Genomic DNA, 23924 nt, shown 5'->3' with positions numbered 1-23924 from the left:
GTGGATAAATTTGATTTAATAGACCCTAGTGACAAATTATTATTATTATTTTTTTGAAATAAATGTGGATAAACCACAATTTTATTGAAAAATGAAAGACAGGGAACATAAGATAAAAGCTCTCACCAGAAGTGAGGATGATAACTAAGAACGACAACAAATTATTTTTCATTCATATTTTTTTACTTAAATTAATTTTTCAGTTTGGCATTATAAGTATGTCAAATATAACGTGAGTTTGTTAAAATTAATTTTGAACTTTTGTAAATTTTGGGCTCATTTTTAACCACACGAAAACACAAAATTACTTAAACAAATTATTTTAAGACTAAATTAAATATAAATAAAAGAAAAACCACAAAAATCATATCCGAAAGATATTGAATATTAAAATATATAATTAAATGAGTCACTAAACTAAATTGAATTTAAATAGCTCCGCAATAATAACCTAACAATTATTGTACTAAACTCTTACGTGGTCTTCTTTCACATCGTAAATATATATATATATATATATATGCAATCCCATTCATTAACTAATAAATCATTGACAGATATATACATTTTTCATGATGAGTAATAAATACTATATAACACTACTTATTTACACAAAATGGTTGCATTACTCACGTGGCACACTTTCACGTGTTATATAACATTACTCTTTCATGATTTATCCTTTTTAGTATTTATTTAGGGTGGATGATTCATCCGACCAATTGTTTACTACATACCATTAGTATTTTGGGTAGTTTGATATATATATATATATATTTTTAACTCAGAGTAGATCGTAACATGTTTTTATTTTCTTACTATTTCTTATCTCCTCCACTTTTATTTGATATAACTAATGGTATATATATTCGTTGTAATTTTTTTAATAAAATTATAATTTATCCACATCTATATAAAAAAAATCTTAATAATTTTTATAAACTTTTAAAGAAAAGGGAAAAAAATGATAAACTCAGCTCCTATCCATTAAGCGAGTGAGAGTTATATAAATATATTAAATCCTGAAATTTGGATATATCATCAGAATGCCATATCAAACTAAGTTAACTAACAACTACGAACGAACGTCTTGGTAAAGTTCATTGGGCCTTAGGCCCAAACCAAAGTCAAGACCCAGAAGGGGCACATTTCACACTATTTGAGCTATAAAATATTAAAACTTCAATGTATGGCATGCATGCTTCTTTTGATAATATAAATTCCATGCATGATTCACATATTTTATAAACTAGAACCAAATAATAATAATAACAACAACACAATGATAATCTAATTTTATCAAAGAGAAATCATTAAATCAAGTTTTTGGTTTTCATAAACAGGTCTCACTTGGACAATGAATATCCTGTGTTAGCATAATCCAAATTAAAACACATCACTTTAAGCAAGGGAATCCAATGCATAATCACAATTAAAAGCACAAGTCTATTAACAAAGAACAATAATCATTAATTCATTAAAACTATCTTAAGCTCTTGTTAATTAGCAATTAGCAAAACCATTAATAGAGTTGGATACTCCAAAGAAGAATCTTGCAACAAGGATGTTGTCTAAATAGGTCCAAAACAGTGGTCTTTAAGTACACCAAAGTCAAAAATTTGTCTAAAATACTTGCAACTTCACTCCTCTCTTTTCTCTGCAGCATCAAGGCATCAATAATGTCCATCATGAGTTACTAAACCAAAACAAGTAAAAAAAAAAAGTACTAGAAACAATACCAAGAATTGTAAAACTATCACACTGATCTCTATGGCAGTGAAATCATAGAAGTAATAACCATTACCAAGAACACAATGTCTAACATGCATGATTGGAGAAATCATGAAGATCAGATGAAAAAATCATTAGTCATCAATCCCAATGAAGTTGATGAGAGGTGACCATTGTATACTCTTTTTTTCCAAGCTGTAACCTGCAGTGAGAAGTACTTAGATGCACTTTATATTTATCCATTCAAACCAATTAGATCCTCTTAACTATTTTATTTTATTTTTTTTATAAGTCACTCATGCATGTTTTTCTTCTTCTTCTTCTTTTACAACTTCCTATGATGATATATCTCCCCATCACCCCTATCTATCCCCACTCTTTCCCTTCCACAATGCCATTTTCATTGGATCTCTAGTGAGACTCCATGCTTGGGGGCCAAATGACCTTCAATGGCATGCACTCATCCTCCTTCTTCCCTCCTGCCTTCATGTTGGGCATTGATGCCACTAATGAAGGTCACCATCCTCCTCCTCCTCCTCCTCCCCCTCTCTTGTCTTCCAATCCTCAAGACTTCAGAGGTATATATTAATTAATTTATCAACATATGTATATATATATACATATATGTTGTTGTGTTTAGTTTTTGTTTTTTTGATTTGCAGGAGCTGGGACAATGTTGGGGAAAAGATCTATGTCATTATCTGGGTTTGAAGGAGGGGAGGATGTGAACGGAGACGATGATCTCTCGGATGATTGTTCACTTGGAGGGGAGAAGAAGAGGAGATTGAATGTGGAACAAGTGAAGACATTGGAGCTCAACTTTGAGATGGGAACCAAGTTAGAGCCTGAGAGGAAGATGCAGCTTGCTCGAGCTCTCGGCCTTCAACCCAGACAGATAGCCATTTGGTTCCAGAACCGACGAGCTCGCTGGAAGACTAAACAACTTGAGAAAGACTTTGATGTGCTTAAACGACAATTCGATGATATTAAGTCTGAGAATGAAGCATTGCAAGCCCAAAACAAGAAGCTTCAGGCAGAGGTATGTATATATATATATATATAATTCTCTCTCTCTCTCTATATATATAAGCATATATATTGTATTCATTTAAGTTTAATTAATGGGATATAATATTGGTGTTAGATCATGGTTCTGAAAGGGATTGAAGTTCCAGAGACTATAAATTTAAACAAGGAAAATGAAGGATCTTGCAGCAATAGAAGTGAGAACACATCTGAAATCCATTTGGACATTTCATATAGACATGCATCAACAGTGGCTCAGCTGTTGCAGAATTCAAGCAGGTCAGAAGTTCATTCCCCAAAGATTAATAATGAGAATGGTGTCCCAGATGAGAGCTTCACCAATATGTTCTGCTGCATTGAAGATCAATCTGCATTCTGGGCATGGTCTGAACAACATCACTTCCATTAATAATATATTCCTCATGCTTTCATAACTCCTCCATGCCATAAGATCACATAGAAGAAGAAGATGAAGAAGAAGAAGAAGGCACTACAGTTAGGGAAAAATAAATAAATAAATATTAGTGATACTTCCAAAGCATACTGCTGCTATTACTACTGCTACCTTTTCATGATTTTGTGTAGATAAGGGAGGAGATGGTTTTATTTTCATAATATCATTACTTTATTGGAGATGATATATTCATGCATTAAATAACCATGTACACTCTTTGTTCTTTTTAAAGGGAAGAGAATGTGTGCATTAATCCTATATTTTTTGCCTTCATCTTCATGCATGCAACCATTTGTATATATTTATTTATATTTATATACATTTAATGACATCTAAAGTGTGAGATATTGAAGGAGAGATAAAGGGAAAGCCAAGGAAGGAGAAGACAACAAGGTGTGTGGAAAGGAACCTAGCTTTGGTCTTGTTAGTAAAGGATCCAAGTGCCAAAAGTCTTGCTTTGTAGATAAAGAGCCATGTGATCCACTGTCATCCACTATCATACAAACTCTTTAATGACCTTCATAGTCCATAGCATCTCTTTGATTCCTCCCTACAAACATCCATCAATCATCTCTCTTTCTCTCTCTGTCTCTCTCTCTCTATCTCTCTATTATGTGAATATATATGCATGTATGTTTCATATAAAGAGAAAAAAAAGTAATTAAAAGAAAAAGGAATTGTCAATGAAAATAGACAAGTGAAGTACAGTAGCATATATTGTGAATGTTGGATGCTAGAAAGCATCACATCTAATAACTATGGCTACACATTGGATTCTATATATCTGATTTCCAATGTTTATATATATATATATATATATATATAAGATCTTATACTAATTGCTGAATACTGTGGCTAAAAAATGAATGACTAGAGTTTATCTTTTATATATACATACATACATATATATATATATATATATAATGGTGTATACTTATATATATATATATATATATATGACAACTAATCATGAATATATATGATACTGTGTGTGCCAGCTCCCCACCAAACTCACATGTCAAACAACCACCACAAAGTCCTTTAAAAATCTTTGATGTCTCAGAGACTATGAGAAACAGCTCAGAAAAACAAGAAGTTGTGGCCCACTAGAGATTTTCAGGACCTTTAAAACAAATGCCTTTTGTTCCCTCACAATTTACTTGCATTGAGGAAGGACAAATATACACCATCCAAACTGACATGTTCGTCTTCATCTTCTTTTATTTTCAACTCTGATATAATTGTATTGTTGGTTAGTGAACTAATTAATAATTAATTTTTGTTTTGGATAGATGGATTAGTGCCACTAAGTACCTGCAATACATTATCAAGATCAATGAGACAGTACTAATCAGTTGGAGGGGGGGAAAATGCCTCACAGTGATCCATAATTGCCATTATTGTCCTTAGGCATGCAGCCGCCAACCTTGTAATCTTTAATGCACTTCATCAACAAAACCATATACAAAAACAAGCTAGAGAAATGGAGTAGTACTCCAATTAATGGCTTATTGAATATTTTTTTCAATGCAAAACAAACATATTATTTAACTTTAAAACTTAAGGTAAAATAACTAATGAATTAAATTCATTGTATATATTAAGTGATATGAAATGCAGTAATACACAATTTGGATATATATATACTAGTTTAATTTTATTAGTCATATTATAAACACAAAACTTAACTCTTTTTAAAACTATATTAGATATATAAAAATTAAATATATATCGGGACTAATTCAACTCGAAAAATAAACTAATAGAAGGAGCTATAGAATCTTATTTGTGTATATATTTATTCTTATATATTCATATTCATTAAACTCTGATAGTATACTAAATATAAATAGAATATATTCTGGGGATCAATTCATTCTAAAAAAACTTACCAAATAAAATTAATTAGCAATCCCAACATATGTGTGTGTATATATATATTCATATTTATATTAATCAATGTAACGAATGTATTACTCTACTCCATATATATATATATAGACACACACTCACATGCGGTGGAACACAGTGGTAATTAAATCTTAACCATGGCGAAACTAATCTTAACCTTTTAAACATGGGGGTGAGGTACAATATACATGGCAGTAAAATATATCTCTCAACTTTGGATTCCTCAAAGTAATAATGGAAGGAGCATGACAGTGATTCATCTCTTTTTTTCCTGCCTTTCTTCATAAAGAAAAAAAAAGTTAAAAGTACCATCAAATATAGCATGATATTTGATTCATATTTTGTCAAGCTTTATACATATAACTTTCAAATAAGCCTTCTTATCACATGAATACACACACACACACACACACACGCACGCACGCACATGTCTTTCTTTCTGAAAACATATTTACAGTGTATATATATATATATATATTATTAAATATATATCACTGTGTGTGTTTTCAGACATCAAGGTAAATAAAACATGCATTCAGGTTGCATATAATGTCCAAGAGTACCATACTTTCTTCTTCATTACTTTAACCATGATTCATGGTACGTTATCTAACAACAAAACAAGCCTACTTTCATGTAGCTAGCCTGGTAAGGTACCAAAATGTTTTAAACAAGGTGTTGAAATTTGTTAGTGGAGACAAGTATTTGTTATCTTTGTAGAGCTAGTTAATTAATTATTAATGATCAATTAATTAACTTTGGATTCCAAAAGATAATGACACAGAGAACTTGGCAGGATTTGAACAGTTTTTTTATTCACTCTATCAATATCTGATCATGTAGTCCAAGTCACAAATCTGTATATACATATATGTTTGGATATTTAATTTTTGAAGATTTTGAATACCCTTAATCATGACTGTTACATAAATGGAAGAACCCTAGGTAGACAAGAATGGACTTATATCTCTCAATCCAATTCCCAATAGCTCTGGATTTAGCTATATATATATATGTATATAATCAAAATAAATTTAATAATTTAGTAACACTTAACAGATACTGAATTTATTATGTTGAGAAAAAAAAAACAAAAAAACAAAAAGCAAATTGAGGACCATGCATGCATGACATGGTGATCACATGTATCTTTATAATATATATATATATATATATATATATAATGTCTGTTATATTTTTTAACTAATAAATTTGAGGACAGAATGCAAAGGGTTCAAGCATAAGATTCATGGCCCATGGCTTAGTTTCTTACCCACCATGATATTTCTTATGTTATCAAAAGAATACATTAATTTTAACCCCATAATTAAGTTATTTCTGTATATATTAACTTTATCAGAATTTCGTAGTGAATTTATTATTCACACTAATATTTTAGTATTAATAAACTATATATATAAAAAAAATGAAGAGTGAAACAGATAAGCTCATCAATAATCACATTAATTAATATCTACGTAATTACAAGCATGATTAACAACAGGAAATTTTCTATGTAACTTTTTAAAATCTTCTTTTTATTATTTATTATTTTTTTTTGGGAATGACCTTCTATTTCTTAACCATTAAAATTTTTGTCCAAAGTTTAATAGCGGTAAAGAATATGTATAAAATATACTAGCCAATATCATTTCTTATTTTTATTTTTATTTTTTTTGTCAAAATATAATTTTGACCCAGAATAGCTTTTCTTTTATTAGACAAAAAAAACTTTTCTCTGGGTTCTCCTTGGGCAAAATTTATTTATTTCTCCTTATATTTAAACAATTTTTTCTTTAGTTTTTTTAAATAATTATTCTAGGGCTAATATTGACTTTTTCATATCTCTACTTGAACCTAAATTATAATTATGGGTTGTAGGGTTCAAATGAGAGTTGGGAGATATTTATGATTAAAATAAAATAAAATCATTGGCCTTTACAAATTACAAAGGAATTAAGAATTAAGTCATATGCAACAAGGCTTGATAATTAAAAATACTAAAATTTTAAATATTAAAAAAATATTTAAAAATTAGAAAAAAAAAGTAAAACAGTAGTACTCAATAATCACAAGTTAAATCTCTAAAGGCAAGCTTCCACAAAAATACATGGCAAGACACATCACAATTAAAATTTGAGACAACTGCCAACAAACAACTAAATCCCAACCAGAAACTCTTTATTCCTTTTTTTTTTTTTTTTCAACAAAGCAAAATAAAGAAATTAATTAAAAATACACCATCTTTCTCACATGTGCATTCATGCATGCATGCACGTACTTTACGTAAATTACCACAGCTTTAATTCTTGAACGTTTGAAGGTAAGGAATTCCGGTGAGCCTCAACCAAGTCCGAGCATTAAGCAAGCTATTAGCTGTGAACATAAGGGCCTCCCTCCGGCTGATGACTCTAACGCCGGGCCATTTCACTCGCCGGTGAGTGTTAGCGCCGGGACCTCGGTTGTTATACTCACCATAATACACATACTTCACCGGACTCGTTTCATCCCATGCATACCATCCTTCAGGCCTGATTAAGTCACCAATGGTGCTCTCCATGATGATAGTTCTTGAATATATTTTCCATGGCCTTCCAAGGTAGCTTTCAATCTCTAATCTCTTTGGGAAGAGGCTTCTGTCTGGCAAAATCCTGCAATTTTGGATAACCAAAGCAGTACCTTGTCGTCGGAGATCCCTACCTTGAGCTGTCACCATGTTCTTCTGGCCAGGACTTCCTTTACGTACGATAATTAGACAATTTTGTATTACCGTCTTCGAGTCACCGAAAATGAAGTCAACCGTGCCGGAGATGACAGAGTTCCGGTAGAATTGCCGTTCAGAGTGAACATATAATGTATCTTGGTAAGCATCAATCCTGCACCGGAAGAAAGCCGACATGTCTGATGTCACCGTCAGCGCCACTGCTTGATGGTTCTCCGGTCCTGCTGTGTTACTGAACCCAATATCCCTTGCAATGAATCCATTCCCCAGCGCAGCTGTATGTACGTACGTTGTGTATAATAATGCAATTAATTATATAATAGTAAATTTTAACATGGTATCAGAGCTGCTAATTATACGACAATACATATGATCAATGCGCATATATATATATACATATACTTACAGAAAGTGGCGCTGTTGAAAGTGGTACTACCACTTTTATCATCTTTGTAAGAATTAGCGGTGATCACCGTCTTCCTCGATCCATCACCGTACATCATAATATTTGTCATCCACTTTTCTATCACCACCTTTTCATGGTATCTCCCTGCCTTCACATATATCACAAACCTGCCTCTGTACCTCTTAGGTAAGTTCTTCAGAGCCTGATTGATGCTCTTATAGTCTCCACTTCCATCTTGAGCCACCACCATATTAGGCCTCACACGTCCATTCCTTTGTCTTAATAATCTCCTGTCAGCCGGAGATAGCCACACCGGGAAGCCATCAGGATGTGCAGGATAAACCTCTTCCTCGGAAAGCAGTCTCCGTTGAGATGTTGGTATTAAAATGTTCGGCAAATTCTGAACTTGATCAAGAAGTGTTGTGACCTCTTGAAGTATGGCTAGTGAATTACTAATTAACTCAGTCATGTAATCAAAGACACCACTGATATTTTTCTGTAATGCTTGATCATTAGAGAACCCATCGACACATGTCCCTTTGGAGGCGATAACGGCACTAAGCCAATTATCGATATCATTTGCATAACTCGATAATTTATCGGTGTGACCGGAGGATGTCAATGCGGCATTGAGATTATCCAGTGACTTAGAAAGAAGAAGCTCACAGTCAGAAACTGCACCGGGATACTTGTCGGCAACTTTCTTCTGGATTTCACGTGCACGGTTGACGGCAGCATTGAATTCATCTATAACAACCTCAATTGAAGCCTTTAGAGCGTCTTGAGGAGAGGTGGTACCGTTTAGGACTTTGGAGAGGCTCTTCACACATGTTTCTTGGAAGTCAGTTCCTGTGCAAATGCCGGTGACATCATGTGAGGCTGAGGCAATGCTTGTTGCATTGTTGCCGGTCTTTTGGTTTGAGTGAGTGATAGTGGCGATAACACCAATTACAATTGCTACAACGAGAATAACTGAAATGCCGGCAATCAAGAACTTCTTAGCCATTTTGTTGTGATTATTGTTGTAGTGTATGTATGGGGGAGGGGGTGTATTAGATTACAAGTTTGTAATTCATAGTATGGAACTTGAAGCTCTCACTCTCTCCCCCCCAATGTGTAACCCAAAGAAGGAAGAGACATGGTGCTAGGACATATATAGAAGGCATGGGTGGTGGTAAGTGTTTCTCGGATGTACTGCATCTTTGGATGGTGTGTTGTTTTTAGTAAGTTTGACCATGTCTTTATGTTTAGATTGCTACGTAATAAGTGGAATGGTTGGTCTTTATTTTAGTCTCTAAAAGGTCTTCAAATAGTATATAATTAATAATATTATACTCCATTTAGAATATCCAAATCTCAAAAGTCAAAACATGCAAAAATTTCCTCTAATATATGTGCTTTGATTAGAGAAATAGAGTAGTTTTTGACATATATATATATATAGTCTCACTAAGAGATAACATGAAAAGACTACTACAACTTTAATTTGTTGGTTTAAATATTATTTAGTCTGGAAACCATGCATTCATTATGACAGTTGAATACTTCTTCGATTGATCAGCTGCAAATGAATGAGAGAATTAAGATGATCAGTGACTGGAAGTTATTCCACCTATGTAGTCACTCTTGGAGAGTTTTGGAAGCATGAAGAAACCAACGAAGGCACACACAAAGGCAAAGGCAGCAGCAACTGCAAATGCAGGGGTGTTCCCCTTGCCAAAGATTGCATCCCATGGTCCTGCACCTAGTGCTATTATCACCTGCATTCAATGAACCCAATGGAATTTAATTTGATCTTATCTTCACCAAAGCATGAAAAGGTGCATCTCTCTGCATGCATGAACATGCATCTCACCTGGGGAATGACAATGGATATGTTTAACACCCCAGTGCACAGTCCTGCAATGTTTCATTTCACAACTTAAATGTTCAGTGACCAATTACACACACACAATGATGGCATTCATTTTTTGTATAAATATATAAATATATACCTTGGCCTCCACCTTCATTTTTAGCTAATTGAGCAGTTACTGCGAATGGAACACTGTAGAGAATCTGCAGAAAAGTAAGAATTCAAGAACTAGTAAGTACTAATTAGTGAAGAAGAATATTTTAGTAATTAATGGATTAAAACTTACAGCCAATGGGAAACCAAGTATTGTAAATATAACCAGAGCTATGATTCTGATGTTGTGATTAGGCCCTGTTATGTTATGTTCATTCATTGATATCACACTTAAGATTGTGAATGCAGTCATGGCAAGGAAAACAATGAAGTTGCTCAAGACCCAAACGATTCTTGTGGTGATTCTCCGGCACATTGGCTCTATCAAGAATGAGCTCACTCCAAGAACAATCTGATCATCAGAAGGAAGATCAAGTTTCTACTGTGATATACATAACAAATATTGTTTCTGAGCTTATGTATATATGTTTACCGAGTTCAAAAGAAGACCTAATGCGCCTTGTCTAACACCAATGTTAAATTCATTAATCTGTTCTGGAGTTCCCTTTGGATTACCATGATATACTTCCCGGCCCATCCAATCGGTGTCATAGAGAATGAAGGGAAACCATGACAACTGCAAATAAGGAACAATTTAAGAACTGATTGGAATTATATTGAACACATGTAATTCATATGGTATTTTGTGTGTAGATATGTATACCCATGTAAGGCCTGTGACTAGAAGCACAGATAGCATTCCAGGGGGTAGGTTCTTGGCTGCCTTGATGATAAACAGAGGTCCTACTCTGTCTTCACTATCTTTTGGTCGGTTATCGCCTAATTCCATGCATTTCTTTGGTGCAACCGGGATGATCTCTTTGGCAAAAATTAGAGTCACAGACATACACAAGAGGAGGAAGAACTGTTGTATACAAACAAAAATTCAATTAATTTCATAAACTATTGCCTTTAATCATATTTGTTAATAAAATTCATGCCTGTTTGTATCATAGGATTCAAAATTAGACTTACTACTGCAACCAAGAAGGCTCCTTTCAAGTTTGCACAGGCTTCACAGCAAGCTTTAGTGCTCAGAAAAGGAAACCACCTGTTGATTAATTGATCTTGGTAATCAGCAAAAATTTTGGTTTTGTGAATTGAAAATCCTACAAGTTAATGTTAAAATTTGAATTGAATTATACCTGTGCCATTCTCCAGTAGCACCAGATGAATAACCAAGAATATTTCCAAATGCCATCCATGAACAGAAAATTGCATTTGCTGCATTGCATCCATGACTCCCTGTATATATACACAGCAATTGCATTCAGGTTATCTTTGTAAATTGTAATAGAAGTATTAAGTCAAAAACATATTCATAAAATTTACCTGATAGATCTGCCATAAGTGCGCGAGCTGGACCCTGTCATCGATTAAAATATATATATAAATACATATAACATGTAGATGTAATTAATTTTGTGTATCAACGTTGAAAACTAGCAAGAAACAGGGAATCTATGAACAAGCTCACTTGCACTGTATTGTTAGAGAAATCCAAAATCCAAAATCCTACAACATAGACAACAGCAGCTGCCCACCGATTTCCATGGTAAACACTGTTTAATTATTTCCAAAATAAAATCTTGTCAACCTTTAATTATATAAACAAAAGAAAAGTTATATATATATATGGAAGAATGTGATGTTTTACCTGCAATGCTTCTTTGTGTCCCCTAAAGCATATCCAATATCTGAAGAGAAACCTATGATAATCACCTGAAATGAAAAGAATATTTAACCAACTGAGTGAACAAAAATTATACACTATTAGATTGAAAGAAGGTATTCTTAAGGTATATCATTAACACTCACTGCAAAGCATATGAGCAGACATCCAACAAGTATAAATGGACGCCGTCTTCCGAACCTTGATTGACATCTATCACTCCATAAACCTACACAAGGTTGTACCTACAGAACCATACCAAAATAAATACATTAATTCATATAGAAACAATTAAATTTGACATTATAAGAAGTTAGTGTATGAATACATATTGAAATTTCTTCTTCGAAAACAGAGCTTGTATTAAATATTTGTTTTCATCCTAGGACATTCTCATTAAATAGACATGAATCATATCAAGAAAGTAATTCAAATATTAAAGAGAAATATAAGTGAAAAACACTTACCAAAAGTCCTGCAATAGGACCACAGAGCCACATAAGAGAAGAAAGTGCATGAGATAATCCGAGTGTCTAGTTATAAAGACAAGAACAAAAACAAATTAATATTTTTACAAACAAGAAGGAAAAAAGAAAACAAGAAAATTCTCAAGAACACAAAACAGAGAACCTGAACATAAGGAGTTAACAGTGATAGCTGCAAAGCCCAGCCATACTGAACTCCACCAGCCACCATGCAAGAAAAGATAAGTCTTATAAGACTAATGGATTGAGTTGGAGGTCCAACTCCAGAAACAGAGAGAGAGTCTTCAGCCATTGTTGTCTCCCTTCAAAGCTCAGAGGTTTAGTGTTTGTTACTTGTAGCTTAAAAACAAGCTCTAAAGATGACGCTACGTAGCATGGGATTATATATAGCTAGTGTCGGAGCAAGGGTGTGATATCCCTTAAGATCAATTTAACTAACTCGAATTTGTGAGGGTGATAAGAGACGGTCAAAGAGTCCACGTGGGTGGAGTAGGTTACGAGTTGACTGGATTTAAACCGGGTTTAAGTATGCCGGATTCAGATCCGGACCCGAAAGTATGAGTGTGATGACATGAGGGAGTGTTGAAAACGGGCCGGATCCTGAGGAAGCGGGTCGGATCCTGAGGTCAAGGTGGGTGGGTAGACAGTTGAGAGTTAGTGGGTTCTTATCCACTGGGCTCGGAGTGCGTGCCAGATGGGACCCACGTGGCGGACATTGAGCTGTGTGCTATATTTACATGGAGATACTCAAAACTTATACTAACATACATATATATATATATATATGTATGAGAATTAGAAAAACAATTAATTGATTGTTTATTGGATAATGTTAAATAAAAATTTATCATGCTCATGGAGGATGGTATAGGATGAGGCTATATATCCTCAATGAATTTACTACTTAATGGATAAGTTCAGCTGAGCAGCAAGCTGACAGAGAAGCTCAATTTATAATTCCAAGTTGCTCATTGAATATATGCATACATCTTTTGTATGTCAGAGTTCAGTAGACTCTGCAGAACTGAGAGAAAATGATATAATTATGTTCACTGTTTTATTTCATTCAAACAAGGATTACAACACTACACAAGCAGAGCATAGGACAAAACTGTCTGGCAGACTTGATCTTTTACAATTTACAGATCAGGTTAAGTTTCATGTATAGTACTAGTTGAAAATTAATCACATTTTACTTTTTGGAAGAACGGTTGGCCAACTCGGCCGTCGCCTTGGAAGCTCGATTAAGAGCTTCGGATAACCAGATAGCTCCTGCAGCAAAATAGCTGCTGTTCATCACTGTCTCAGCTGCTGCAGAGGCTGCCTTTCCAGTTGCAGAAACTGCCATCTTAGTGGTCTCCGATACGTGGTACGTTTCGTCAACACTTCTAACAGCATTAACGCCAGCATAGACCTTATCTGTCAGCCCAATCCTCTTGCTCAGCTCAGCAACCTTGGCTGCTGCAGTTGCTGAGACCTGATGAGACTCATCAAAAGCCTTGGCCTTGCTCAATGCATCAACACTGAGAACGTAGCCTTTGGATAGCATGGTTTTGACCACCTCCTGCGTCATCGTCACTGCTTCTCGTGGAGTTGTCCTGAAACTGTTTGCTTCGGAGGACTGCATTGATTCATATTGAAATGTGTACAGAGTAGCTTGAATTATTGTCAGAAAAACTATCAAGCACACACAACTTGCATCTTAAAAATATTCTGTAGTTCATGCACTTTCATCAAAACAAAAAAAAGAAATGTATGAACACAATTCAATGGCGATAGAAAATTGCAAATTCAAGTTCACAACCAGAAAAAAATATATATAACTGTTGAACCGAAGAACAGAATTTCTAAATTAAACTTTCCCATTGATGAGAATCAGAATGATTAGTTTGCCGCTTCGCAATGAGTTTATGCCCACAACATTAGATAGAAACATTGATGAGAATCAGAATTCTGAGAGCCATTGCTTCCATCCTTTCTATGACCATACATTCTAAAACAAGGATTGTTAATTCATATAATTATAACATGCCAGTCTCACCACCTTCCTCTGAAGCATTATATTTCCAACTTTTCTAGAACCATAAAATAGAGTATCTCGACATCAAAAAAATCAAACATTGGAAAACAATGAAATGTCATACCATTGATTCATAATCATCTTCAATCCTCCATGAAGGTCGATCCCAAATGCCAGAAGCATCTTCAGTCTGTCCCCAGTTTGTTATGCATACACGCTGATCAACAATAGTAGCTCCCTGAGAAAATTCAGCACATACAAAATCAATAGCTGAAGGGTTACTCAAAAAACTGACAATGACAAATATAAGTTCATTTTACAAGCATTTATTAAATTAGAACCACCAACAAAATGGATCTATATCTTGGAAACGAGAAGTGAATTAGAAAAACTTATAGACAACACAAGGCTTCTGAGTACAAATTGAAAAAGAAAAAGTTCAAAACAGTGTTATCTTCAAGCAGAAAAGTCTGGCCGACGTCTGAAGAGTTCATTCTTCAAAATCTGTGAACAAGTTCAGAACAGACATGTATTGAATGTGTCTAACATATGTCACTCAGTGTAATTTCAATGGGGCATGCTTGCAGCAGTTTTAGATAAGGAGATATTAGAATAGAAGCTGCAAAGAAAGTTTGCAAATTTATTGAACGATGTTTATTTCATGTTAATATCACAAGCAAGGGCATGATTTCATTGAAGTTCACAGTGATGTCAATATGAAGACTGATTGCAAATCTAGATGCTTGCACAAGAACTTACACTGAGCAGGACAGCAGTTTCCAAGGAGTGCGGTTCTTTAAACGTTACATATGCAGTCGAAGCATAATCTCCAGATCTGTAAATAGCCAAAAATAAAAATTTCATGCTAAAAAAAATTGCATCATAAAAGCTCATTTAAATGAAAAACTAGACAAGGTAATTCTAAATCGTCTTCCAAAAGAGCAGGCAAGCTCTTACAGCCTAATCAGTCCAATCATAGGATAGATATTTCAAACATCAACAGCAAGACAGGTTATTTGCCAATTAGAGCACCTCAAGGAAGCAAATTAGGAAAAGATAACAATTACATAGAGACAATGAAACATACAGAACAACTTTTCGCTGATTTCAAAAATGTTAGTTTTGCATGCAGTATTTTCACATGATAAATGTGATTTAGTACATTTGCAGAAATGATATCACCTGATGATTTCAATGTGCTCAATAGCACCAGAAAACGAAAAGAAATCATAAACATCTCTCTCAGTTGCATTTGGAGAGAGGTTCGTGACTTCCACAATGTACCCATTTGAACTCATGATTCTGCAAAAAGATCAACAAAACCAACAAAGGGCATGAGCATCAACCTACCTGAATGTTGAGCCACTAATAAGAGAAGGGAATGAAACATCCATGGAAAAATACAAATCAGCTCTTCATTGCCCACAAAAAGCATACAAAATAATCAATCGCAATTTTTGGTTCTGCAGGTACATCTCAAGAAATTCATCAAACAACCAGCTTTAAAGATAATCTGATAAACAACAATAAGACTCCCAATCCTTTTGAATGTCCAAAATCCACAACCAAAGAAGTTCTTGTCCTTGGGTTAATTTAACTCCATCACCAAAAGTTCTTGTCCATATATTAAATAAAAAAACATAACAAATCAATCTAACTATACATAATTTAAAGAACAATATTGGGATTGTTTTGTTCTAATGCATTTCTGATAACTACTTATTTAAAATACAATATTTTGTTGTTTTGGACAACGGAAGGGTAAAGAAAACATAAACTGTTATGACATTTTACAAGCAAGCAAATCGGGAATGTCAAACCCTAATTTCTGATAAGCCATGCCAAAATATAATTTTTTTTAAAAAAAAGAAATTTTTAACAAACCAAAAAGTCCTGGAAGAAATCCCAAATTCAACCAAAAATCAAGAAATCATCTTAAAGAACTCGAAAATAAAAAATCAATGGCAACCAAATCATACCCTATATCAACAGCATGAAACTCAAACAACAAGAAGAACAAAGATTGAAGATGAATCAAACCCAAAATCCATACCTTCCCAAAGGTGACAAATTTGACTAGAAACCAAGCAGCTGAACAATTACCAATCAAATTAAGAACTTAATGAATCCTTCAAAGTGATCAAGAAACCAAATCCAACAACAGCAACATCAAATTCAAAAACAAAGATTGAAGATGAGAAATCAAATGCTTACCACGCAGGGTTGGGAATGAGAAATGGAAAAGCAAAGCAAGTTCTAACACTTTGCCCACAAAACGGTGTTTGGCCAGCCATCTTTATCAGCTTACGTGGATATATGAAAGTACTAAAATGCCCTTCACATTGTTTTGCTTGGAAGACATGGTTTTTCTTGTAATTTAGTGGACGTTTAAGGGGTGAATGGTTATTGAGATGTTCGGTTTGATCTACTTTGGAGTGGGGCCCAAACGAGCCTTGTCAATGTTTATTCTTGTCTTTTTGTTATTTTCTGTTATTTTTTATTAGAATTATAATATCAACATCAAATTGGGTTTTTTTTTTTTAAAGAAAATGGGCTCAGGCCCAACAGGCCAGGGCCAACACCAAAAGTTTGAAGCCCGTGCAGCCTTTGTGAATGAAGTCTAGGCAAAATCATCTTTTTGATAATCTTTTTCTTGATATCAAAAAGAACAAGTCCACTTGTTTTTGCTTACTTCCATACATTTATGATGCATTTCCATTCAATTAAAGAGCACTTAATTATTTATTGTGCCCCATCAAACTCTAGAAGTGATGAATTATTTATTGTTTCCATCAAACTCTAGAAGTGAGATGAAAGTGGAATGGAACTGAAAGAAGTTGACAGTTCTTGTGTTTGTTAATTTACAGTGATGAATTAAATCTCAGAACTTGGAACTCAGTCAATGGTCACTGATCTAAATTTTCCAAGCATAACTATATTAAGCTAATTAAATCCAACATTACAAACACAAGACTTATAATTAAGTTCATGCAATGCTCATCTTGTGAAGGAGAAAACAAAGCAAACTACAGATAGAGAGGGGAAAAAAGGCAAATAAATGAAGATGAATCACATAAATAGACTGCGAATAATGGCAGCTTGAGCGCTATTTGTCCCAGTTGTTGCTAAAAGCTCAGAGAGTCTCTCACTCAAGTCATCAACCTCTTGGTGCAAACTTCTAATGTAATTGCATGTATCTTGCAACACCTTAGATGCAGGAACCTGAAATAATATTTCACACACTAGTCAGTATATATATATATATATATATGTATAAAAAACAACATGAAAATTAATATTGAAATTAGTTTGCAATTTGCATGCAAACCCTGTCATTGTTCCTAGTATGAGCCTCTGGAAGTAAAGTTTGTAACTTGGAGATGAGATCAATGATCTGCTCATCAGTGATTCTTGAAGAGGATGACGGTCTTGAACGAGATCTCCTGCTTGACATCTTCTGGTTGTTGTTTCTGTTGTTGAGTGTGGAATGTGAGAGTTAAGTAATTGGTGTCAGAGATCTCAGACTAGGGATATATAGATGGTGAGATTTCAGTTTGAGTGATGGCAAAGGTTCTAGCTAGCCAGAGATGAAAGGAGAAAAGAGACAAGGAGCAGCAGATGTCAGAAGAAGTAATGTGAAGAGAGACAGAGAGTGAGTGAGTGAGATAGAACACTAGAGAAGGTAATAAGGTTCATGGGGGAAAGAAATGGACTTGTGTTGATTATAAATAGTGTTTTTATTGTGTAGAGATCAGAGGGAATCACATGTAAAAACTTTAGTTTATTGTATATGTATAAATATATAGATAAAGAAGATAAAAAAGTGTGAGGGGTTAATTTGAAGTCACTTTATGTTCATGATCTGATCAGTTGAAAGCACTATAGATCAGTCAGATGTTATACTGAAGATGTAGAATAATTAACAATCATATTATATGGTTTTAAGTTGATGAACAACAGGATAAAGTGAGTGAATGATCTTTGAAATTAATTTGTGAATCTTGTTTGTATATATATTTAATGGTTGGCATGTTATGGAATGTGATATCAATGTACATATATATAACGGAAACAAATTCAAAGATTCAGTCTTTTTAGTGATCATTGGTGATAGGCTGGTTTGTGATTTCATGTCAGAAAAGATAATTTTTCATTTTATGGAACTTGTGCCAGTTTGGTCATAAACTACTTCATCAGTGACATGATCAAGGATACAAGGTGCATGGCGCTGATTAAGCATTCTGTAATGTGCTGTTTAACTAGATTACGACGGATCAGTGATGATCGATATAGACAAAGATAAGTATATACATGATCTCCAAAAAGAAAAAAAATAAATAAACGAATCTCAAACTATTCATAAACATATTCGACAATAAAACATCCAATGCATGCCATAAAATTGATTTTATTATGTTATCATTATGCCAAAGTGAAGTTGTGTGGGTTTGGAAGAGAAAAAATAAATAAAGACAGTGATCCTTGTGAATCACCAGAGCATGCAGTGAATTGGGGTTCATTTATGAGAGAACAAGGCATCAAATGGAACAATAAATTTTAGTAGCATTTCATGTGAACTTCTCAAATGGTCGGTGCAATATTGAGAGTTATAGTTTCTCTGTACATTGAGAGAAGAGCAAGCAGTCAACACCGACCATTTAGAATAAAATAATTAATAGTTAATTATCTCATTATCTCCGGGATAAGATCCACAGTGAAATGATTAATTAGTTCTGTGTTCTTTTGGATACTTGGGATTACATATCCTTATAAAATAAGATGAAGTGACTTATGTGCATCTTGTGAGAATCACTGAAAGTAAAGAGCAACAAGGAGAGATGCACGTGTACGCATTGAAACGCTAAACCTAACCCTAACCCAACTTCCACTCACGAATGTAGATCATTAGCGTTTAACATGACCATGGTTATATAAAAAAACACAAAGATTCTTCTATTTGATTATTGCTGCCATTTACTACACAAAACTTTGAACTGATTTGATTATAACTGCATGTTGGTTAAGCATTAGTCTTCCTGAGATAACTTGAATGGTTATGGAGCATTCATGCATGCATGCATGCCATTAAGAACTTAGAGAACACATCGAACACCTTGCTCTACTCAGCCAGTCAATAGATATCACAAGAAGGATGCTGGATATAATGCATAACACAAACTAAAAACAAACTTATCAAGACAATGTGGGGAGATCCCTTGTTAGATTTTATATTTTTGGTACTAGTGGGCCCTATATGGGCTTTATATGGGCTTAGGGGTCTTACACCAAAAAGTCTCAAGACTTAGTGGCTCAACCTCTATACCTATATATAAACCCATTACACTTCTATTACACAACCGATGTGGTACTATATTTCCAACATCCCTGAGGTGTGTTTTGGTTCTTCACTCAGATGTGGTGATGCTGCAGCTGCTACAGTCTTGAGTAGGCGTGCACCATTAAGAGTGACTCCCTTGTTCGGTAATACATCCGTCTTGCACCACTGCTACATTCTCCACACCTCGAATAGTCGATAGCCAGTGTGCAACGATTAGAGCATCTTGCAGCACGGTTTCTGATTCTGCATCCAATGAGCTTGTTGCAAGGATGACAATAATCCCCAAATCCGACTCGACTCGAGTTTGACGAATAAAACTTGGTTTGACCAGGTTTCGGGTCAGGTTCGGGTAAATCCTGACTAATATAAAGCAGGTACGGGTGCGGATATGGGAATTCTGATACCCGACCCGAACCCGAACCCGAAATTCAATTAACAAATATATTCAATTATATAAATTTTCAATTTTTTTTTGTTAGGGTTTTAAATTCCCACTCCAACTCCATGGTGTTAAATTTGTTTATTTTGTGTTGCTTTCAATTTTTATTTTCAATTCTTACTCTATGGTGTTCATTTAAACAAAAACAAAAAAACTATGATTTTGGATTAACATTTTAATTTTTACTTTATATTTTATTTTTATTTTAAATATTTTTAAATATGGTCATGGCAGGGTGGGTATCTCCGCGGGTACCTGATTACCCATCGGGTGCGGGTGTGGGTTGGGGTTTTGAAAACCTGTCAGGTTTGGGTTCGGGTTCGGGTATGGAGGCGGGATAGCGGGTGCAGGTACAGATATGGCAAACCCCGGATCCGACCCGTTGTCATCCCTAGCTAGTTCCCTCATTCAGTTACAGCACTGCAGGGTCTTTGAGCACCTCTCGAGCAATGGCAATCCTCTACTTTTGACCACTTGATAGTTGCACGCCACTTTCTCCAACTGCAATCTTGTATCCATCTGGAAATGCACTTATGAAACCATGCACATTTGCAGTTTTCACTGTGTCAAGCACTTCCTCCTCTGTCACGCCATCTCTTCCATAAGCAATGTTGTCAAAGACAAATAGCACAGGCTCTTGCTGCACCAACCCAATCTTGAGCACCAGGGATTTCAAATGCAGTCTTCTGATGTCCTTGCCGTCGATCAATACTTTCCCATCAGTAGGATCATAAAACCGTTCGATAAGGGTAATGACTGTGCTCTTCCCTGCCCCACTTGATCCTACCATCACCTTGTTGTGACCAGCACAAATGCGAATGTTAAATTCCTTGAAGATGGGGACCTCAGGTCGTGATGGATAGGAGAAGTCCACATGCCGGAGCTTAATGTCACCATGTATTGAGTCCACTGGCTCAGCTTCTGGGTCATCAGAGTTCATGCGGGTGCCACGATTGAGAATGGAGAAGATTGACCGAATAGACTCACCACCACGGATAATCTCAGGGGCAAAGCTCACAGTTTCAGCCAAGGTAGTCAGATTCGGCCCGGTATTAACCCAGTCAAGCTAAGTGGTCAAGAGTTTATGGGTTTGATCGAATCAAACCGGGGTTAAACCGGGGTTAATAATAAAATATTAAAAAAAATATAATAATTATTAATAATAGAAAAAATAATATAATCTATATTTTAATAATTAAAAATATAATTAAATAAAAGTGATATGTAAAATTTTATTTTATATATTTTTCTTAATTTTTAAAATATCTGAAATATAAATTTAATATTTAAAAATATATAATTTTTTTAAAAAAAAAAATCTAATGATAACCCTCTCACCCTAGGCTTCATCGGGACTCAAAAAAACAAAAAATTAAAATTAAAATATCACTTCCATTGGCTCAGGTGTCGGTTATACCCGGCCGGGTTAATTATCGGTTCTCTAGTAAACCGGCCGAGTCACCTGATTTTTGACCGAGTTATTTCAGCCCCGGCTGTCACCCATGTGGGTCCACCCCTGAGTAAGGTGAGTATAGTGTGTTGCAGGATTGTTGTGTGTGATGTGTTGTATGAATTATACCATAAGTTTGGTTATATATTTGGATGTTTAGATTTAATAAAGTACTATTTAGCTTGAATTAAAAAATATAATTAATCAATTTAATCAACTTAAAATATTTAATTAAAATATTTACTTTAAGTAATTAATTAAAAAACTAAAAAAAAATATTGCAAGACTAAGAAAATGAATTTACAATTAAACTATTTAATTATATTATTAAAATAAATAATCACATTTGAAATACATTAAAAATTAAAATCATTTAAATATTTTTATATCACTTATTTTATTTTAAAGGATATGAAGGTAATTTCTTCAAATCCCATCATTTTACTTTTTCTCTTCCTAAAAAATTATCCTTTTAATAAAACAAAGTTTTCATTCTATTCATTGCCCCATTCCCATTCCCATCCCCATCCCCCTTCGATTCTCTTCATTCCCATCCCCATCCCTATTCTATCATCCAAATGGAGGGTTTTTTTTCCATTATCATTTATATTTCTTGATCCAAATGGACCGTAAGATATGACTCATGACTAGACTAAACATGAACACCACACATTTAATTATTTGTCTTAAAAAAAAAAAGAAAACCTACAACACGATTCCAATCTCAGCCTAGGCACACTTTGAATTAATAGTTTGATTCTTTGAATAAGCTCTTAAAAATAAAAAAATAAAAGAAAGAGCTAGACTTAGATGGTTTAGTTAATGTCACTAGAATTTAATTGTTAAAAAGCCTAATTTAAGGGACCCATGTCTCCATTTTCCAATTAAGGGAATATTAAGTGTCTCCTAATCAAGTAATTAAGGTATTCAAATAAGTCATTATTTGAACCTTTTTTGAGCCTTGTCCATGATATCCTCTCCCAACCACTCTACATGAACATGACCAAGTAACTTTAAAAGTACATTTGGCTTGTTCCACCATCTTCCGACCATCTTCTCCTTTCTTCTGTTTTCTTACTTGTTTTCATCCTGATTAATCAATAAGTTTCTAATTAATTAAAAATATTTAACAATATGGGAGAGTTTGAATGGAAAATTTAATGAATTTGAGTATAGTTTCTAATTAGGACAAGTTATTCTAATTAGATTTGAAGTACATGTATTGCTAATTTAACTAATTTAGTTTGTTTGATCAGTAGTTGTAAAGAGCATGCAAACTATCTGGTTTATAGTTATGAGATTAACTTTTTGAAAAGATTGGAAAAAAATGATTGTAATAATTACATCATGCGCTAAGAATAGAATAGAGAATGGGTCTAGTGAGTGGAAAGGAAATAGTAAGCATGATTAGATTTGGAAGAAGATGGCAAAGTTGGATGCTTTTGTGTCATCTTAGCTTGTAAAATTAATGGTATTATCATCAAGCTAATAATGTGTTAGTCATAGTCCATATACAATCAGGGCTGGTTGTTTAGATCATAACTTTGCACCATGATTTTCATATTTTTTATTTTTGTATAAATGTAGATGTACCACAATGCATTAAAAAACCAATAAATAATTGGCCAAAAACCAAAGATAATAGTACTCAGCTATTAGAGAAAACAACAAGAGAAAATAAAAATAAAACAAAATGATATAAGCCATGACGTAGCCAATGAAGGATCTAAGATTTTCAAATGGCTAATGAGGTTTTGTAAGGGTTTTACTTTATGCGCTCGGCGGAGGATGGTTCCATGCCGAGAGAGGATGACCGATGAAGCCAAGATAGATCAAACTTCAAGTCTGAACAAGACGTTAGTCGTCCGGTGGCCTATGTGCGGGTTGTGCCGCATATGATTAAGATTCCCCACCGGGGGTGCCGAGCAAGAGGTGCGCGGGTATGGTGCCGCACATTACCGGGAGCTCGCTAGGCAGCGCGCATGGCGTGATGCGCGTGGTGATGGGATCGCGACCAAGTGACTGGGATGATCTCATGACCATAGATATTTGGCTAAGTATGGGCCAAAGGAGCCAGATCGGCATTAGTATCGGCGGTACGGTCGATATATACTTGTACGGTCGATCCGCGGATTGGATGGGCAGAGTGGGAGCTCTTAGGTAGCCGTGGGCCAGCATGACGCGAGGCGCGTGGGCGCTATCAAGTGTCTTTACCGAGAGAAAGGACCGAGTATCAGACTGACTACCGATGAGCATCGGCAC

The 23924-nt window shown here is 34.5% G+C and overlaps 5 protein-coding genes across 7 annotated transcripts; 1 reads left to right on the top strand and 4 right to left on the bottom strand.

The window, feature by feature from the left end:
• Positions 1-1995: 1995 nt before the first annotated feature.
• On the top strand, positions 1996-3447 carry LOC120260714 (homeobox-leucine zipper protein HOX21-like). Its single transcript, XM_039268270.1, has 3 exons — positions 1996-2309; positions 2394-2770; positions 2876-3447. The coding sequence occupies exons 1-3, from the start codon at positions 2156-2158 to the stop codon at positions 3164-3166; spliced, it is 822 nt and encodes a 273-aa protein (XP_039124204.1). The 5' UTR covers positions 1996-2155; the 3' UTR covers positions 3167-3447.
• A 3977-nt stretch (positions 3448-7424) lies between these two features.
• LOC120260263 (pectinesterase-like) lies at positions 7425-9256 on the bottom strand. The gene is made up of 2 exons (XM_039267705.1): positions 8251-9256; positions 7425-8119 (listed from the first exon to the last, which is right to left on the bottom strand). The coding sequence occupies exons 1-2, from the start codon at positions 9254-9256 to the stop codon at positions 7425-7427; spliced, it is 1701 nt and encodes a 566-aa protein (XP_039123639.1).
• A 397-nt stretch (positions 9257-9653) lies between these two features.
• LOC120261621 (sucrose transport protein SUT1-like) lies at positions 9654-12740 on the bottom strand. The gene is made up of 14 exons (XM_039269571.1): positions 12561-12740; positions 12398-12463; positions 12077-12175; positions 11916-11980; positions 11736-11820; positions 11591-11624; positions 11404-11503; positions 11234-11309; positions 10923-11123; positions 10692-10835; positions 10392-10610; positions 10245-10308; positions 10106-10149; positions 9654-10010 (listed from the first exon to the last, which is right to left on the bottom strand). Exons 1-14 carry the CDS (start codon positions 12705-12707, stop codon positions 9840-9842), a joined length of 1515 nt encoding a protein of 504 aa, XP_039125505.1. The 5' UTR covers positions 12708-12740; the 3' UTR covers positions 9654-9839.
• A 700-nt stretch (positions 12741-13440) lies between these two features.
• On the bottom strand, positions 13441-16701 carry LOC120262096 (binding partner of ACD11 1). 3 transcript variants are annotated; one of them, XM_039270152.1, is made up of 6 exons: positions 16650-16701; positions 16489-16526; positions 15618-15737; positions 15195-15270; positions 14560-14673; positions 13441-14036 (listed from the first exon to the last, which is right to left on the bottom strand). In XM_039270152.1, exons 3-6 carry the CDS (start codon positions 15731-15733, stop codon positions 13608-13610), a joined length of 735 nt encoding a protein of 244 aa, XP_039126086.1. In that variant the 5' UTR covers positions 15734-15737; positions 16489-16526; positions 16650-16701; the 3' UTR covers positions 13441-13607. The 3 variants fall into 3 exon arrangements, with proteins under 3 accessions (XP_039126086.1, XP_039126087.1, XP_039126084.1); XM_039270153.1 differs by lacking the exon at positions 16489-16526; XM_039270150.1 differs by lacking the exon at positions 16650-16701 and having other exon boundaries at positions 16489-16643.
• Positions 16702-17350: 649 nt separating this feature from the next.
• On the bottom strand, positions 17351-18089 carry LOC120262122 (transcription factor ILI6-like). The gene is made up of 2 exons (XM_039270182.1): positions 17764-18089; positions 17351-17657 (listed from the first exon to the last, which is right to left on the bottom strand). Exons 1-2 carry the CDS (start codon positions 17887-17889, stop codon positions 17505-17507), a joined length of 279 nt encoding a protein of 92 aa, XP_039126116.1. The 5' UTR covers positions 17890-18089; the 3' UTR covers positions 17351-17504.
• Between the last annotated feature and the right edge of the window lie 5835 nt (positions 18090-23924).

This window comes from Dioscorea cayenensis, chromosome 5 (genome assembly GCF_009730915.1).
Source record: "Dioscorea cayenensis subsp. rotundata cultivar TDr96_F1 chromosome 5, TDr96_F1_v2_PseudoChromosome.rev07_lg8_w22 25.fasta, whole genome shotgun sequence".
Lineage (NCBI taxonomy): Eukaryota > Viridiplantae > Streptophyta > Magnoliopsida > Dioscoreales > Dioscoreaceae > Dioscorea > Dioscorea cayenensis.
Note: the sequence above shows the minus strand (reverse complement) of the source record. Positions and strands in the feature narration are given on the sequence as shown.

Coding starts and splice junctions, on each gene's coding strand:
- LOC120260714 (XM_039268270.1), top strand. CDS start 2,156: ATGCTTGGGGGCCAAATGACCTTCAATGGCATGCACTCATCCTCCTTC. Junction 2,310..2,393: donor CAATCCTCAAGACTTCAGAG/GTATATATTAAT, acceptor TTTGATTTGCAG/GAGCTGGGACAATGTTGGGG. Junction 2,771..2,875: donor ACAAGAAGCTTCAGGCAGAG/GTATGTATATAT, acceptor TATTGGTGTTAG/ATCATGGTTCTGAAAGGGAT.
- LOC120260263 (XM_039267705.1), bottom strand. CDS start 9,256: ATGGCTAAGAAGTTCTTGATTGCCGGCATTTCAGTTATTCTCGTTGTA. Junction 8,120..8,250: donor TTTCAACAGCGCCACTTTCT/GTAAGTATATGT, acceptor ACGTACATACAG/CTGCGCTGGGGAATGGATTC.
- LOC120262122 (XM_039270182.1), bottom strand. CDS start 17,889: ATGTCAAGCAGGAGATCTCGTTCAAGACCGTCATCCTCTTCAAGAATC. Junction 17,658..17,763: donor ATACTAGGAACAATGACAGG/GTTTGCATGCAA, acceptor ATATTATTTCAG/GTTCCTGCATCTAAGGTGTT.
- LOC120262096 (XM_039270152.1), bottom strand. CDS start 15,733: ATGAGTTCAAATGGGTACATTGTGGAAGTCACGAACCTCTCTCCAAAT. Junction 14,674..15,194: donor AAACTGCTGTCCTGCTCAGT/GTAAGTTCTTGT, acceptor GAATTTTCTCAG/GGAGCTACTATTGTTGATCA. Junction 14,037..14,559: donor AAGATGATTATGAATCAATG/GTATGACATTTC, acceptor GAATCAATGCAG/TCCTCCGAAGCAAACAGTTT.
- LOC120261621 (XM_039269571.1), bottom strand. CDS start 12,707: ATGGCTGAAGACTCTCTCTCTGTTTCTGGAGTTGGACCTCCAACTCAA. Junction 11,981..12,076: donor GTCTGCTCATATGCTTTGCA/GTGAGTGTTAAT, acceptor TTTTCATTTCAG/GTGATTATCATAGGTTTCTC. Junction 11,504..11,590: donor ACTTATGGCAGATCTATCAG/GTAAATTTTATG, acceptor GTATATATACAG/GGAGTCATGGATGCAATGCA.